The 19,011-nt window shown below is 24.5% G+C and overlaps 5 protein-coding genes across 8 annotated transcripts in view; 1 reads left to right on the forward strand and 4 right to left on the reverse strand.

Annotated features, from left to right (window-relative positions):
- Positions 1-1,800: 1,800 nt before the first annotated feature.
- On the reverse strand, positions 1,801-4,612 carry LOC122525952 (putative leucine-rich repeat-containing protein DDB_G0290503). Its single transcript, XM_043648993.1, has 8 exons — positions 4,528-4,612; positions 3,246-3,919; positions 2,994-3,160; positions 2,743-2,910; positions 2,471-2,645; positions 2,122-2,374; positions 1,937-2,015; positions 1,801-1,869 (listed from the first exon to the last, which is right to left on the reverse strand). The coding sequence occupies exons 2-8, from the start codon at positions 3,622-3,624 to the stop codon at positions 1,801-1,803; spliced, it is 1,290 nt and encodes a 429-aa protein (XP_043504928.1). The 5' UTR covers positions 3,625-3,919; positions 4,528-4,612.
- On the reverse strand, positions 4,411-5,367 carry LOC122525875. Its single transcript, XM_043648878.1, has 3 exons — positions 5,120-5,367; positions 4,814-5,021; positions 4,411-4,749 (listed from the first exon to the last, which is right to left on the reverse strand). Exons 1-3 carry the CDS (start codon positions 5,285-5,287, stop codon positions 4,472-4,474), a joined length of 654 nt encoding a protein of 217 aa, XP_043504813.1. The 5' UTR covers positions 5,288-5,367; the 3' UTR covers positions 4,411-4,471.
- A 245-nt stretch (positions 5,368-5,612) lies between these two features.
- On the reverse strand, positions 5,613-6,623 carry LOC122525953. Its single transcript, XM_043648994.1, has 5 exons — positions 6,540-6,623; positions 6,191-6,466; positions 5,912-6,118; positions 5,715-5,802; positions 5,613-5,620 (listed from the first exon to the last, which is right to left on the reverse strand). Exons 2-5 carry the CDS (start codon positions 6,317-6,319, stop codon positions 5,613-5,615), a joined length of 432 nt encoding a protein of 143 aa, XP_043504929.1. The 5' UTR covers positions 6,320-6,466; positions 6,540-6,623.
- Positions 6,624-11,121: 4,498 nt separating this feature from the next.
- Positions 11,122-13,226, reverse strand: LOC122525876 (partitioning defective protein 6). The gene is made up of 5 exons (XM_043648879.1): positions 13,000-13,226; positions 12,288-12,516; positions 12,072-12,199; positions 11,684-11,962; positions 11,122-11,594 (listed from the first exon to the last, which is right to left on the reverse strand). Exons 1-5 carry the CDS (start codon positions 13,057-13,059, stop codon positions 11,286-11,288), a joined length of 1,005 nt encoding a protein of 334 aa, XP_043504814.1. The 5' UTR covers positions 13,060-13,226; the 3' UTR covers positions 11,122-11,285.
- Positions 13,227-13,513: 287 nt separating this feature from the next.
- Positions 13,514-19,011, forward strand: part of LOC122525994 (protein bric-a-brac 2-like) — a 34,543-nt gene continuing 29,045 nt past the window's right edge. For 2 of the 4 annotated variants that reach the window (XM_043649052.1, XM_043649053.1), the window contains exons 1-5: positions 13,514-14,063; positions 14,614-14,809; positions 14,895-15,092; positions 15,210-15,723; positions 15,844-15,903. In XM_043649052.1, coding sequence (XP_043504987.1) covers positions 14,624-14,809; positions 14,895-15,092; positions 15,210-15,723; positions 15,844-15,903 — 958 coding nt within the window. In that variant the 5' untranslated portion in view covers positions 13,514-14,063; positions 14,614-14,623. Of the gene's footprint in view, positions 14,064-14,613; positions 14,810-14,894; positions 15,093-15,209; positions 15,724-15,843; positions 15,904-16,700; positions 17,061-19,011 lie in introns of those variants that run through there. The other 2 variants (XM_043649051.1, XM_043649054.1) reach the window with 2 other exon arrangements.

Below are 19,011 nucleotides of genomic sequence, written 5' to 3' on the forward strand. Positions count from 1 at the left end.
ATAAAACAAATTCTTTTGTTTTGCATTTTTAGCAAGATTAATTAATATTCATGAGATATATCGATATTATGAAGCACAAAATCAATGCTTACTATAATGCGCATTAAAATTTACAATTGATCATTTTATTACAATAGAACCTTTCGATAAAAAAAAGAAATGTTTTATTTAATAAAAAATAAATAAATATTCTATCGACTTGAAGAGACGCTTCATTCTCATGCAAATCATCATACACTAATTTTTTATCTAATACGTTTGATCTTTAATTTAGATTTGTATATATATAAAACCAAATCTATTATATTATAATATATTATTTTAGTTTTTTCTTTATTTTTTATCTTTAAAAATTACTATTCATAAAGAAATATAAAAATTGATTCTGAAAAAATTAATTTCTATTATTATTTCTCTTATAATTGTGATATTAACAAAAACAATTTTAATATTATAATTTAACAAAATTTCTAAATTATAATGATCAAATTTAATATAGTATCATTATTGTATATTTTGTAGTATGTACAAATGAATTTGTTTTGTGTTCAGAAGATTATATTATACTCCTATGCCGCTTAAACATTACTTATATGAGATCTATATAATATACAAGAATGGTGTGGACAAAATTATTTTTAGATTCGGATTTTTTTCTTGATGAAAGATATAGTTTAGTCTTTTTATAAAAAATGAAAAAAAAAAATAGATTGCTATCAATACCATCATAATGATCAATACCTACTTGTCGAGGACATACAATTTTACAATACTATTATATTCCCATTTTAGCCATCTATTTCTAATTTATAGTTGAATTAGAATTTTTCATTTATCTACGTTTGCTTTTTACATGTATCATTACATCATGTTATAATACATAATTTTTTGATTAGTAACAAACGTGTAATATTGTATTATACATTACTAATACGCTGCAATTTATATTTTCTCAACAAGAAAATAAATATAAAATAAAATAAATAAAACGTATAACTTAGAAATAGTAAAGTACAAACAAGTATATCAAGTTGAAAGCTTTTCATATAATATTCATTTTTAATTAATTATTATGCTTATAAGAGTAAATGTTTCTATTTTTTATACTCGCTAAATTTTGTATTATTGCATAAAGTTGCATAACGATAATAGTTAGTTCTATCAACAACGCTGATTTTACATACTATGTTGTATGCACAACATATTACGTATATACATGTTTTTATCTATAATGGAGCATTTGTTTCCGTAGTTGGAGTGATAACTGTGTTTAGATACAAAATAGTATTTAAAAAAAGAATAAAAAAGAAGAAACCATTCAAATGTTTAGTAATTCATTTACTAAACGAGTCATGTGCAGCATCTATATATTACAGATTTTGTACGATACTATGATGGTTCTCTATCTTAGATATTTATTGTAAAATTATAAATAATTGTTCATAATACAATTCGTTATGTTTTAAAACACATTTTATAACTGGATCTTTTCGACTTTCACTAATATACCCTATTAATGTTGATAAATTTACAAAAATTACTTTCAACACGTTTTAATAATTATAAATTTATTTACTATACAGAAATTATAAAGATTGACTGTTTTTTCTGCCATAAAACATTTATTAAAATCATTTTAAACAAACATTTTATCATCAGAAAAAGATGTTTCTTTAATTATAGTAATCTCATTCGTATAAACAATAACAGAACAAATAAAATATCATCTAAAAAGTTATAAGAATTATAAATACATTTCAAAAAGTTTTTTTTACAATTTCATTCTTGTTATACTTTTTATCAACAAATGTTACTTTTTTTATGATGTACACTACATTGATAAATGAAATTATTTCTTTGCCAATCAATCTAAAATATACAGACAATATTAATGTACATATTAAATATTATACAAGTATATAATTTCACAACTTACGGTACTTTTTGTTGTTGTTCTAGTAGCAGATATCGATGTTACATTTCTATTTGCATATTTTTTCTCATTATTATTCAACCTAACATTTAAACATACAATATATTTACATAGTGATAATTACACCAAATACTTAATAAAAGTACATTATTACAATAAGTAATATTATTTATAAATGCAAAGCATACCTTGAATTTAAGGTATTTTTGTATTTATTTGTATGAGAAGTTGGATCAAAAAATATCATTTCTTCCCAATCAATATTACGAAAGAAGTTTTTTACTTTATTTTCATCCTTATTATGTAAGGAATGTTTCTGTAGATTCATCAATGTCTTAGAAGAATCATGATTTTTAAGCTTTAAATTATGGTTTTTTAGAATTCGTAATTTGTCTTCTTGTAGTTTTGTCTGTTTATGTTGTATTTCCGTAGATGCATCTTCTATATTAGATATAAATTTACTTATACATAAAAAAAATCAGTATATTCATGTAATTTTTATCTTTTTTTTCCAAAATCTATAATGTTCAAACATACCTTTTTTATCGTTTTCACATATATTCGTTAATTTATCTAATGTTTCACGTAAGTCTTCTTTATTATTTACATTTATTATTGTATTTTGATTGATGTTATCATTATTTATGTCCAATTTATTCATCAATGAGTAGATTCGATTGTGAACATTTCTTAATTCTTTAATACTTAATGACTATAATTATCATATATTTTGTTATATTATTTACAGAGTAGAAATATATAAAAATAAGGATACTAGAAATGTTTATATGTTATATTATGAATTATACCTGCAACCAACTTTCAGAATCAAAAATTATTTTTTCACCATTAATTTCTTCAAAATTCATTTTTAAATGTTCTATATTTTCTTCATGTTTCTTATGAAGTGCACTTATGCTGCTATCATATTTCTTCTTTAATATCGTCAATTTATCTTCATAATTTCCCTTGTGAAACTATTTAGTTTGCATAAATACATAAAAACATTTAATTAAAATTACATGTATATATAATGATAATGATAAGATAAACAACAAACCATAAGTTGTTTACAAAGACTATCATTTTCTTCAGATAAATCGTTTACACGATTTCTTAAATTTTCTATTTCTAAATTTTTGTTTTCAACTTCATGAATTAAATTCTGTATCTTTAAGAGCTTCTCTGTATCATCTTTCTCTATTTCTTTTGATTTATAATTTTTATCTATTATATTTTTATTGCAAAAATATATATTATAAATATTTATTGAAACAGTTAAAACTGTATTAAAAAAAGAAATAATACTGACCTATAGGATCGTTATTCAAATTTTCATTTGAGTCATGTTTTATATTCGTGTTAGCATTATCGTATATATTTGATTTGTTTTTAAGATTTATTATTTTGTTGTATAAATCATTGGAAAGACAGTGTAATTTGTGTTTCAAATCGTCATAGGTAACAATTTCTTCTGTCAAATTTGCTGACAATTTTTCTTTTAAAATTTCAATATCTTTCTTTATAATTTGATTTTTTTTCGTTAAAATAGCCAATCTCTTTTCATTTTCTTTATTACTATTTTCATAATTTAATAATTCCAATTTATACTTCGATGATTTTGATTCTAACCTTGTTTTATTATTTTCGGCTTTAGAAACATAATCGCGAAGTATGTCTAACGTTTTCATTTCATTATTTTGTTTGTGTAATTCTTTTATTGTCTTATTTAATGATAAAATTTTATTTTCTGCATATTTTAACTTTTCGTTTATGGATAAGTTTTCACTTTCTAAATTATTAATTATATTTTCTCTTTTTGCAAGCAGTGTGTTGGATTCAAGAAGCGTTGATGCAAAGTTATGTTTATCATCCTCTTGTTTATCTTTTAAATCTTTTATTAATTTATTATTTCCCCAAATAATTTCATTAGCATCATCAAGTTTTTTTCGCAGATTAGTATTTTCTTCTTGCAATGAGTGCAATCTATAAAAATATAAAATTAATATATATATATATACAAGATAAAAAATAAAAGAAATAATTAAAATATTTCATATTAACTTTGTTTTTAACTGTTCAATTTCTATTTTCATATTATTTGTAATTTTAATATTTTCATCTAAATTTTGTAATTGCTTAACATATTGATTTATTTCTTCACATTTTTCTTTCAATTCGTCATTTCTTGTATTACATTCTTTTAATAATGAATTTTTAATATCTATAAGATTCTTGTTTGCTAATTTTAATTCATTACATTCTGTAATATACGCTGATAATGTAACATTATTTGATTTATGTGTATCTTGCAATTTTTTAATTAGTTGATTTTTTTGATTAAGTTCGATATCAAGTGCTCTGAAATTTTCTTTAATCATATCCCATTCTGATTTCTCCGGTCTCACGCAATCACCTTCACCCATTCGAATCTTTTCTATTAATTGAGCTATTTCATTATCTTTTTCTGTTATTAATTTTTCTTTCTCTGCTATTTTTGTTACCATTTTCATATGCTCATCTCCAACACCTTGTTAATTAATTAACTACAAATATATATACGTTAAATATTATTTTATATAGAAATTGTTTACCTTTAAGAGTTTTAGATAGTTCATTCAATTTATTAATAGAACATTTAAATTGAGTTGTAAAAATCTTGTCAATATATTCATCATTTAGATCTAACAATTTATTTTTAATTGAAGTTTCTTGCGATTCTTTGTTTGAAGATGTTACACATGGCTTACATTTTTCATAATGTTGTCTATATTTATTATATAATTCATAAATTTCTTGCCTTCTAATGTTTATATCTATAGGGTTATAATTATACAATAAGTTATAAAATCATTGAGTTAAAAGATAAAAGAAATTTACCTGGAGACCACCCGATTACTGATTTATTATCGATTAAAACCTTATAGAGATCATGGATTTGTTTAATTAAAGATGGTCGTTCTCTTTCAGCATATACTTGTAATTGCTTCATAAGAAATTGCATTTTTATAAGTGATCTTGATACTTCTTCAACTATCATATTTTCAATATTTGTATTATCATTAATAGTTAATATTGATACTTCAGTCTATAATTAAATGTTATTCAATATATATTACAGGATGCATTGAAAGATATATTTTTGGGATATAATTAATAAATTATAATTATAAGAAAGTAAATTACTTTTGCTGAATTCCATGAGTCTGGTTCAGAGGTATCTTTATTTGAATGATTTTCAAAATCTGTGTACTCATGCATTACTGCATTATTAATCGTTTCAGTATTAGCCCAATTGAATTGTATATTTTCTAATAGATTTTTTTGTGATGTCTGTGTTTGCTTGAGCATCATTGCATTGGATTCATCAACTGTTAAATGAAAGATATATATATTTTTATTTTTATTTGTTTCGTATTTTAGAGTAATTTATATTACACACATACTATATATATATATGTATGTATATTATTAAATATACCTTCTGAATTAGAATCAGATGAAATGAAATGATAATTTAAATGGGAACTACATATAGATTCCTTAGAATGTTTCTTAACATTTTCTATTTCATGTAAAGATCCTTTATTTTCTAATTTAGATCTTTGTAATTCCTCTATTAAAGCACTTACAATGCATAATTCACGTTTGGTTCGTTCACAAGTATTATGTTCACATTTTACACGACTACAAATATCTTCATATGCGATTTTAAATTCTTCTAAATTATTTAAACTATTTTTTAACTTAATCGTGAAATTATTAATTTCTTTTTCCATGCAATGAAGCTGTTCTTCATATTTAGAAATTGTATTATCTTTTTCTACTACTTCAGTTTGTAACTCTTCTAATACAGTCGTCATTCTATTCTGTTATTAAATAGTCTTATTACATTATGATTATTACAATAATTAAATATTCCAATAATTGTGTGTCTTTTATGTATTAAAAAAAAAGAACATAGAAAAAAAAGTTTACCTGTTGATCATTATGAGTACTAGACATTTGTTGTATTAATATCAGTAGACGTTTTATTTCATCCTCTTGATCACCAAGTATACATTTTTGTTCTAAATTTTGCTTTTGTAATTCATCCTTCTCACGTAAAGCTTTTTTTAATTCGTCAAGAGTAAGTCGATAATTTTCTGCTTCTTTCGAAAGATGTTCCATTTCTTTTACCTTTTTCTAAATGATAATGTGATTATTAGAAGTATAGAATTCTATTTATTTGACAATTTAACGTCTAATATTAATTACCACTAGTGAATCTTTTTCGGCAAGTAAAATAGCAGTGTCTTTAACATGTAATCTTAATTTCTCTATTTCTTGTGATTGTAAAAAAGAGAAATCACACTTTTTACTCAACTCCATTTTTAATTGCTCCATTATACACGTATTTGTGTATAACTAAAAAATAAATATTTATTTTATAATACAATTTATAATTTTTGTAACTATTATTACTTTCTTTCTCAAATCATCCATTTCATTATTTCTCTGTTCATTCAACTTCATAGAACGTTCTTGTAAAATCTGCAACATAAAATAATTAAATCAATCTTAAGAAAAATGTAAATTTTTATAAAGCAGAATGAAATAATTTTACTTTAAGTCCTCTTCTAAGGGTACCCAAAGTTTCATCCTTTTCCTTCAACATAATTTCTAATTCTTCAACTTCAGCTTCTTTTGCCTAAAAAAAAAAATAAGCTTTAAATTAGATTTTAATAATATATTAAAGCTAATTATATGATAGTAACAATAACTTACACTAAATTCATTTTTTAATGCAATTATTTCGCTATCCTTTTGAATAATAATCTCTTTGTGAGATTTTTCATTAAATTCACTATCAAATTCACTTTCAGTGATACTATTAGATTCAGATTCACTCTCGATATGATATGATTCTATACAGGAACTTTTTCTTATGTATTTATTTGTGGGAATAGTTATTTTTTCTTTTTCAATTTCATAATTATTTCTATAATCATATTTATACGTAGATATTTGCGATTCAGTCTATATAATGTAATTATTTTAATTACACATGTTATTATTATAAATAAATTTATATATAAAATACACACATACTCTGATCGAAGAAATTTTAGTTTCGCTAGATGTTATATACCCCATTAGACAATCAGTTTGAGTTCCTGTCTCATACACATCCCATATGACTTGCACAGATATATCAGCATATTCTATGCATGCTATTAACATATAATCAATAGAACAATAATAAATAAAGAATTATCAATAATTCTTTATATGAATTATACATACAATTTATTATTTCACACAAACTTACCAACTTGGGTATATTTATCTTCTAAATTTGTAAGAATATCTGTTTCCACATTTAAATGTTTATTTCTTTCAACGTTCTCACTTTTTGAAGAAAAATATATTGATTTTAACTTTGGCAATAAATAAGAAGCTTTACATGATAATGAATCTATCTGATTGAACAATGAAAAGCCTCGATAATGTCTATCGTTATATTGAATATTTTGTTCATGATTAAATTGAATAGATAAATATGAATCTAAATGTGGCAAAGAAATAGATTTATTGATAATTTTAAAGCTTTCCTTTAATGATGCTTTTAATATGCTGTTGTCTTTATACTGTTTTTCTTTTTGATAATCTGCGATAATTTGATTATCCTTCAAGAAACATAGAAGAACATATAGTAAAGTATTGCAGTTTTCTTACAAAGTAGTTGTATTAAAATAAATTATATTATACATACAAAAGTTTGTAAATATTTTTCTTGCTCGGTTGTTAATTTAAGAGATTTATATTTTTTTAACTCTTTACGTAGTATCTGTAGTTCACTTTGAGCTTGTGAAGTAAGACCTATGATGTTCTCGACAACTACATTAAATGGTATTATTTTTCCAGACTATAATATAAAGAAAATATTTAAAATATAATAATAAAATGTATGATTTATGTAATATTACTAAATAATAAATAAACGAACTATTTAATAATTTATTTGAATAATAGCTAATGTTGATTACCAATACAAACCAGAGAAGTATGTTCTGCAAGTTCTCGAAAATATCGTGAAGTTTCTAAAGGATTAGAACTCCAAGCTCTAATATCTGAACAAGATTCATACATTTTTAAACGACCTTCTAATCTCTCTTTTGGAACAATATAATCACCATAGGCTAATGGCATATTGTTATTGTGTCTACCAATTAAGAAAACACGAGGTCCATGTTCTACATAAGACATATTTTTAATAATCTATTACCTCTATTATGAATTAATATTTAAAATTTATAATCTTTTTATTTTGTTCTCCATTGACTTCTATAATTATTTGAAGTTAGTTTTTAAAAAGATAGTTAATTCTGATTCATTATGTAAGATTCGTTAAATAAGAATCTAGAAAACGTGACATTGTTTATTTTATGCACCATAGTAACTATATAAAAAAACATAATCACTGTCTAATTAACGACGAATAGTAGGATAAATAAAATTAATAAACTTATAGTAAAATATTTTATTATAAGCTGCCATTAAAAATAATTACAATATTATAATTAGTAATAATCATTTAATGCGTTTTGTAAATTAGTTTAATTTTTTTCTTGTTATGAAAAATAATTTTGATAAATGATGATAATATTAGACTTTTATGAAAAATAACAAATGACTATTATGTTTAATGAAAATCTTAATATCTATTTCAGTAATATGGTATCAGAATACTGACTATATTTCAAGTTATATACTCTTCCGCATTTTTAATATATATATATATATATATATTTATTCTAATTAAGTACAAAAAGTGCTTGTTTTAAAAATGATATTATATACAGTATATTTATAGAATAATTCAGCAACGAGATTTCTACACTCATCACCTGTGCTTCTCATTAATTTTTCTTTCCAATAATATTAAAGAAATAAAATGATTTTACTTTATTGCTCTTTGTTTTCTTTTTTTTAATGAAAAATAACTCATTGCATCTATAGACACACTGTATACATTAACGCACAAGATAATTTTTATACAAAATACTATATCCATTCGTGCACCACAATTTTTCACATGATTTTATTTTAAAAGATATTCTTACTTAAATTCAAATTAAGACTATTATAAATGTTATATTAACGTAAATAAAAGTTATATTCTCTGGAGCATGATACATGATATGTTAAACCTTCGACACTATAACGGTAAAAAGAGTATCCATGGCAAAAATATATAAGGAGAACATAATAGTATTTGTATAACGATTAATTTTCATTTAATTTTATATTATATTGTAATGCTGTATAAGAGGAATAAGATAATAAAACTAATCGTTTTACAAATATTTCTTATGTTCGCTATATATATCAAACATAGTTTTAATGCGAAAGTTTAAATATAATAAAGAACAATTGAATATAACAAGCACTGAATATAATTTGATTCGATATGATTCATTTCTCTTATTTATATATTTAAACAAAAAAAAAAAGAAAAACAATATCTGCTTTATCCAGTCTATAGAATACTTTTCTTTTTTTTTTTTTAGTAATGAAATTACGTGCTCAGTTGTACTAAAATATATAAGTGGAATGTAATAACTATTCACACTATTATTTTTTAATTGATGAGAAAATAATGGAAGAGCACATGATATTTTCTATGCACAAGTACTTAATTTGCCATGTTTAATAATTTTTATTCCTACTAATTGTATAATACATTATAGCTCATACTTAACTCTCAATTAGATAATAAATAACATTCATAAAAATGGAATTAAAATTCAAAAACTTCAACACTTTCAACATGTTGTAAGAATAAACAGAGTAGATACACGAATAGGCGTGTATTGATATCCCATAATATTCAATATATTCTTGTAAAAAAATGATATTTGGAATGATTTACATGTAAGGCCACTCTGTTACAGTACATCTATCTATCTGATTAAAAATATGGTTCTCTCTCTGTATGTTCTCTTTTTTTATTATTATTATACCGGTTATTAATCAATTATTTACAATTGTGTTATTATATAAAGACCTCTTTAACGCATAGTGATAATTTAAATTATTGAATTTAATTTGTTTGCATTATATACAAGTAAATATTCTTAAAAAGCAAACAAATCATTACAATACAATCAATACCAATATTTATGAGTGTCTTTTTTTTCATTGCATCATCTAAGTTATGATATAAAATATAATTTAGTAAAACTAAGTAGCTCTATAAAAGAAAAGAAATTTTTCTCATATGACCTACTTCTAAAGTAGTATCAAATGATTAAGTACATTATTTAAGTTCTAATACTTGTATGACTGATTGACATGAATATGAGAGTATGATGTGTGTCATGCATTTAAAATAAATTGCATATTTTGTGTTTTATTCCTCGTTATTTTGTAATCTTTTTTAATTAGTTCACGTGTGCAAATAATTGTTTCTAATAAGTATAAACAAATGGTAAGGAACACATAAGAATATATATTCTTGCACTTGCAATGTATTTCTTTTTTTAAATATTTTTATATCACAATCTTTTCCTTATTAGTAAATATTTGTGTATGTAATTGTATTTTATCTTTTATTAGATATTAGATTAAAATGCAAAAAATCTATTAGTTTCTTAATAGTAATCAGGCACTTTTTTTTAGATTTATGAAGTAATAATAATAGCCGAAAGATAAGTACTTGAATAATATTGCTTTTTAATTGTTTTTTATGTCATGGTAATATTTAATAATAAACTACTCTGTAAGTTCGTATGTACGTATTCATTAATGTATATTTATATTCTAATGGATTTTATTAAGTACTAATGCTAATTATAATATTTACTTGCTACGTATCAAAATAAGCAATATATATGTGCTCCTTGCTTAGAATTTATTTTCATTAATTTAAAATAGGAATTTTTACACATCACCTCGATTATTCATATACAATTGAAGTTAAGTTTGTATTAAATTAAGAAAATAGATTTTTTAATTTTTGTTTTTAAAGATACTTGTATGTAAAAAATATCTTCGATTATTTCTTTAATTTTCAATAATATTTCATATCTAAATTTTTATTCGAAACATATATTATCAATAATATTATTTATCTATACTATATTTTTCATTGAACGATTCTTTTTTTTTATTTTTCATGTAATCAAATGAATAATGTATTATTATATAATATAAAGCAATGCATAGATTTAAGAGAGAGAGAGAGAGAAAGAGAGGACAGAACACAAAATATACAATTCTATTCATGACAGTATGTACCTCAATACTTTCATTTCATGCATGCTAATCTTTAGAAACGTTATAATTGAATTTAAAATTTACCTTTTATCTACAGATGCAAAACACCCTGATCATGATTAAAATGATTTTGGTGATGATGATGTTGATGAAAATGATGATGTTGAGATACAGATGTTGCTGCTTCATCGTGTAGTGTTACACCTGTTAAATCTAAAATTTCATCTGCATCTTCATCGCTACCAGTAGCTGCACTTTGCGTCGACTGATGACTTCCCGATGATAACTGGCTATTACGGGAGAAGGAACCACGCCTAGGTGCAGCAAGAGCGGCTCGTTGGTTGGCAGGTTTAACTGTTATTATGAGGTTTGAAGAATTCGCAATCATCATGTCTGTGACCTAATTAACATAACAATTTATATCATCGTAGGTAATATGTTATATATTTTAAAAATATTTATTAATTATATGATAACATTAGAATTAACCTGATCAAGAGTTTTTCCAGCAACCTCTATTCCATTAACTTCTAATACTTCATCATTTACTGCTAATAGACCAGTACTTTCTGCTAAACCACCTGGTACTAATCTACTAATGAAAACACCTGGTACTTTCTCAATTCCACCTCCAGCCGATGGTGGCAATTTTCGAAAACTTTCACCATCTTTAATATAGAAACCTAAAGGTTTATCTGACCCATGTTTTAAAAGTCGAACACGACGACAAGTTTCAGGTAATATATCCACATCGATGATCGCAGATACCTATTTATATAACAATATATTATATATTTACTAGATTTTATGTTGATTAAAACAGTAATCTTGTCTTTTATATTTACGAAATATATTTGCAAGATTAAATTTAATTTACCTGCCGAAAATCATGTGGATTTGATATCGCCAAAGACTTTGGTTTGCCAGGAGTACCACCAAGTATACTTGAAATTAAATTTTTTGGTTTCATCGTACCATATCCATTTATTTCTTCCAATCCATCACCTAGCAAATATATTTTCATTATTTATTAATCAAAGGAAAATAAAGGAAAAAACAAAATTATAAATATTATTATTAAAAATAAACTCACCTTTCCTTTGTATGAATATTCTAAGAAGTGGCTTTGCAGCAAGTAATGCTCTGGCCAAATTGTTGTCATTATTAATTGGCAGTAAATCTCCATCTGTTGGATCCGTATACCAAATAAGAAAGTTTAATTCAGGGCCAATATCATGACGTTCTGCTAATAATTTTCTAAAATCTTCATAACTGATACGCTCATTTCTTCTAACTGAAAATCTTATAATGTCAGCATCAAACTATAAAATGATAAAATAATAAATTTATATGATATGTATGTATATGCTTTTTATTTTATATATTTTGTCAGATTACATTCACTTTAAATTTAATAAATACACAGTGTTACATGAACCATTGATGACCCACAATAAACTTTCCATTTATTTTAATTCAGTTATTATTCTACATGTATACACCAAATTCTGTTTTTACACAAACTTCTTTTACACGATTTTGATTTAACACGAAAACTCAAATTCTAAGAAGAAAATTTTGAAAACTCATGTTTTATTGTATTATTTTTGCTGATTTCTTAAGACTAGAACTAATTTTTTATTTTTTCATAGATGCAATATATTTTTTTACACGAATTTTTTTAAACTTATTCTTTGGGAACGTATTTATCATGCAATAACAGAATTAAGTGCATTTATAAATTTATGAATCATATAAAACAGCTCCATTGTTGATTATATAGAGATATTTAGAAATCGAATTACCTTACTCTTAACAGCTACAATACAATTGTCAACTTGATGCTGCATTTTGCTTTTTGACATGATCTAAGGCAGTGAGAAGATATACGTAATAATATACGTAGAAATATTTTAAATGTTGATAAATGCTGTAAAAACTTTTGATCTTATGGATCTCGATAGGTCATGAATGTTTGCGTCGAAAAATAACGCCCTCTGCATATTTGCCACACTTATTCGATCCTAAACTAAATAGTGTTAGTAGAGTGGACGTGTAAGATTATAACATATATTGAAAAACAAACAGGAACAAAAAAAATCATCCCCAAAAAATAAACAATACAATTTTAAAATATAAGCTCAAATATAATTGGTCGAATATAAGAAAAGAGATTATATATTATTATCATTATTTAAATATAAATAAACATTTCAAATATTAATTAAATCATTGAATATAACTGAATAATAATTAATAGACAAAAAGGAATAATTTGATTGGTCGAACAAGCATCCAATAGTTTCGACTAATGAGAATCGACTTACGATCGCCATGTTTAATCGAGATCCCCCACACATCGCGCGTGGCTTCTGTAGGAAGTGGGAGCTTCTTTCGCCCATCTTACGCGTTTTCCGTTTGGAAAATGGGCACCGGCTGTCATTTAGTATATAAATTGTGTTTATAGAAAAAAGGAAATTAGTTTGAAAGATAATTAATATTTTAAGTTTAATATTGAGCAGTAATGAAATTATATAACGGTATAATAGTTTGATAGAATCGACGCCGAGTAGTGTTGTGTCCTATGTATTGTATTAAGAACGATGCCTTTAACACAGTGCCATGAAAATCTATGTTGCCTCGCTGTTTACACTTTTTATTCTTCATTCAATCTTAAATAAATTCGAGGATTAAACGTTCTATTACGCTATTATTATATATTTATTGGCATTGGGGTGGGGGGTAAGTTAGTTACTGCAGTTGACAGTTTTATCCGTCACGTCGCATCCCACATATCGAGGACTCCCAATCTTTTTACTCCTACACACCACCTCTCATATTGAAGCTTGCTGGATTTCTTACGGGCAAGGTGAGGGCCAAACATATATACATATACTTGTAATTCTTACTTACTTTTACGCCTAAATAACTCCATTACATTAATTTTATCGATATTTCTATCGAAATGTCTTCTTTTTTTTCGTCCTTTTTATACATCTTTACAAACTTTAATCGTAAACAAATGGCAGTAGAATTTACCCCCTACAATGCGTACGTATATTCTATATCTGGATATTTAGGATTTATACCCAGTGCATTCGTTTTTTTTTATTATTAGGATTCATAAAAAATTAAAATCTAGGTTAGTTAAATATATGATAATGTTAAATGTATTGACAATTCTATTACTCATTATGGATTTTTTTTAGTATTAGTTGTTGGTGACAATCATTGATTGATTAGTATGATTGTGTATATTTTAAAAGACTAGATAATATATGTGCATATATGTGTGTATATAAATTTGATCAATAAAATTTCGTATAATTAAATTTGTTATATAAAAATATTTCAATAACAATTATATATATGTTTTAAATCCTTGTTTAACAAGAAATATTTTCTTTTTTTTTTTATAGATATAACAGAATGGGTTCCAGTCAACAATTTTCTCTTAGGTGGAATAATTATTTAAGACATATTACTTGTGCTTTTGGTACGTTAAGGACAGATGAAGATCTCGTTGATGTTACATTAAGTTGCGAGGGCAAGCGGATTAGAGCACACAAAATGCTCTTATCGGCATGTAGCACATATTTCAGAGATCTTTTCAAGGTAATCTTGATATCATAATTTTATTTGTTATTTATTATTCATTATATATAATCTATTTCTATATAATTTGTTTGTTATCTAACAGGAAAATCCATGTCAACATCCAGTCATAATATTCCGTAATGTAAAATTTGATGACCTAGCAGCCTTGGTAGATTTTATGTATCGAGGCGAAGTTAATGTTGTTCAAGAGCAACTTACTAGCTTTTTAACAACAGCTGAGTTGTTAGCCGTTCAAGGTCTCACCGATGGTACAGGGAAAGATAAAGATGGTTTGGTTGAGGTTAGTATTAATATGACTAATTTACTATTTGCAAAATATATTTATTTTTTATTTTACATAAAAAAGAAATAATCATTTGGTTAAGTACTTACATAAATATTTTTGATTGTATTACAGGATGATTTGGAAATTCCTAACGAACCAGAAATACAACTACAGAATTCTTCTATTAAATCTACAATGGATACCAAAAGAAGTAAATCACCTTCTTCTCCGATGCCATATCATGCAGTCGAATTACAAACCGGATCACCACCTACAAAGAAACGAAAATGTCGTGATACCACCAGCACTAATGCGGATAAGACAGTTAGCAACACATTATCTGGAAAAGATTCTGACAACAAGATATCAGATAATCAAACACTATCTGGCTCAGATCCTGTTGAAATAATTCCATTAATGCCAAATCTAAAGCTAGAAATGCCTGAATATTTGGAACAAGATGGCAGTAGTTGCAGTTATGAAGAACAAAGCATAGGAGATAGTTCATTGAACAAAATTGGAATTGAAGATACACCATCTAACACACCTGATCATGATCAGAAGCCGGACATTACTCAAACTTTTTATACTAGTACTCATTCTGTTTCTGATAGTTTGGATAGTAAACATCAGTTGGCAGACGTTGGTAAGTATTTTTATTGATATGCATAAATTTTTCTTTTTACCTTTTAAATTTGAAACAATTGTTATCTTATTTGTTTTTTTATTATGTCTTGTAATAATATGTCATTCTTTTTTTCATTAGGACACCTACTTTCAAAGCCCAGTACTTCAGGAGAGAGGTTAGCACAGGAAGCAGTACAGGGTAAGTGATTGTATCTATATTTTTTGGACCATACATTGTCCCTAAAAAGAATGATTTTATTTCACATTAACATTCTATGAGTCATATGCGAGAATAGTATTTTTATTTCAACATTTTATTTATATTAAATTAATCTTTATAATTTATATGCACATATATACTGTTTGTAAATAATGTTTGTTTTTAGGAAATGTATGCAAAATATATGTGTTCGAAGAGTATCCCATTTAATTTAAAAAAATAAATTCCTAATATTATTCACCAAAAGTATTATTAATGAATTATTAGCTAAAAGTAACGTATGACTCATAGGAAAAAGAATGTGTCAGTATCAACGTAGTTGCTCTACCATATTTTTTTCTAATAGTTATAAAGCATATTAGATATTCTTTTAGAAACTATAAATATTTTATTTTAACACAAATGCCTAATTAAATCTACTTTAATAAGTTAAATAATAATATAAAAATGCGATAACTATTAAATGGTATAGCAACAAAACGTTCAACTTGTACTCGTATATTGCATATATATAATGTAATATTATTCAACACATACATATCGATAGTAATATGAGATTTTTATTTTATATTAATGTAACATTGCTTGTTTAACCCTTTAAGTGCTGTAAGTGCATATTTGTGCTTAGAGTAAGAAGTTTTATATGAGTTATCGGTTATAGCGTATTTAATATCATTCATTTACACATTTCGGTTTTTGATTTTCTTAACAATAGTTTCGGTTAATCTTTTATTTCTGTTAGAAATACATATCTGATTTCACATTGTAATTTGTAGTTCTTGTACCTGCAAATATGGCATCAATAAGAGAAGAACGTATAATTGAAAATAAAAAAATTATCTGGAAATATCAACAGGATAGAACAATATTAGACAGAGGAAGTACAAATTTTGAAAGCACTGAATTTAGATTAACAGGAAGACATTTTCTTTCTGTATACTATAGCAATATAGCAAAATCAAAAAATGCCAGACGAAAATGCGTCGTGTGCGCAAAGAACAAGAAAAGATCGGAAACACGGTATGAGTGTAAAAAATGTAACGTAGGTCTTTGTATCGATAAATGTTTTGAATTATATCATACACAAGAAGAATTCTAATTAAATTTAATACATAAAATGTATTACAGAAAATCGAAGTACTACATTTTTATATACTTGATAATATTTAATTCAAATCATTCAATGTTATATTACTTTAGTTACTAATTAATTATTTATAAATATTAATAAATACTCTTGTCAGTTTGAGGAATATTATCAAATTCTTAGTAAATATTTCCTACACCTAGATAATGTCTTATATAGTCATTAATTTTAGATACTTCTGTTTGACTTTTTATTAATTATATTGTATCACACTTAAAGGGTTAAATATTTTTATTATTCGCTTAAAAAACTTAAATGTAATCAATTAAATAAATTTTTGAAATACGAATAAGTATATTGATATATATCTATTGCGAGTACAAAATATGATTTTGGATGCCTTAATCCATAAAGTGTTAGTGTTATATTCATAAAGACAATTTTTTTTTTATTTACACATAAAAACCATTCTATGGACTAAGGTTACGTGGCAGAAATTAAAAATCAATAGAAAGGGACATAGATTCCTTGTTATTGTGTCGTTAATTAAAATTGAACAAAAAAAAGTAGTTTGTTTGATTAAATCCATACATTAAATCGTATAAATAATTGGTAGCCTGTGTAGCTTTGCATTACTTACACACACGCATACACACATGAGTGCTGTAAATTAAGAAATTAATAATTCTATTTCGGGCGATGGCTAAAGACAATAATAAAAGTAGTTAATTTAATTAATCATTTATTATTGTCTTCCAAAAATATAAGATAATAATTTAAATGAGCTTAACTCTAACATTTACATTTTGTGGATCTGATTATTTTCATATATAAATATCTTTCCTATTTTTATTCTTATTAAATTAAAATTGAATTAATATTAATATAATATTAAAAGAATATAACAATAATATATCATAGAAGAATTGAAAAAATCAAATATCTTTATAGTAACATACAAATATAAGAATATATTTCCAATCTTGTATCAAACTTTTCCAAAAAAAATTAGTTTTAAAAATACATAATGATCGACACATTAAAAATCAGATTCACAGATTGATTGCACGAATATAAATGATCGATACAGCAGCCTTGTTTAAAAAAAAAAAAAAAAAAATACAGAAAGAAGACAACCTTTCCTACCAGTGTAAAAGATATAAATATATTTTTTTAATTTTTTTTCTCTTATTTCCTTTTTTTCCTATATGAAAAAATTGTTCAGATTATTTTATATATATATATTATATATAGGGCGTGCATGAAACTTTGTTTTTTTTCTTCTTTAATTAAAAATGTGTGGTATAGGTACTCTCGGGCGTAGGTCATACTATTGTAGATACTCTACTAGTAAGCATTGCTAAGTGCTGTATGTGTTCCGACAATCATCAACATTCCTTTTAATAACTAAATCAAAACTACCATTATATATTCCTCCTTTATACGCACTAACTTTACAAGCACATATTTTTGTGTATATTTTTGGAAAATACTTGATTTTATTATTATTATTATTTTTTCTCTTTTTTTTAAATATTCGGTATATCGCGGTATTTCTTTTAATATTTTATTTATATTTTATTAAGACATATATATATAAAAAAGATTAATTAAAATTCCAAAACAACAAAAACGTTTATCACACGCCAATTCATCATTTGCATGCAAAAGTTATATTTTTCGAATCCATGGGCATGTGTTACCACACTACCTATATTGTGTGTGTATACAAATTTGGTAGAAAATTATTTGGACAAAAATTTCAATTTTGGATTTTATTACATATATAAAATATATAAATGAAAAAAAGACGAACACACACATCTTTTCTAATCAAATCTTAATAATACTAATTATTTAAATTGTAGGTATTTAATGAAATCGGAAAGAAATATTCGCCGTAAAATTTAAAATTTCAACTATGCATATCTTTTATTCAAAGTTTTTATAAAAAAAAAAAATAAAAGTGTAATAAAATATTTGTGTAGAATAAACAAACA

This window comes from Polistes fuscatus, unplaced genomic scaffold (assembly GCF_010416935.1).
Source record: "Polistes fuscatus isolate 324 unplaced genomic scaffold, CU_Pfus_HIC Scaffold10, whole genome shotgun sequence".
In the NCBI taxonomy this organism is placed as follows: Eukaryota; Metazoa; Arthropoda; class Insecta; order Hymenoptera; family Vespidae; genus Polistes; species Polistes fuscatus.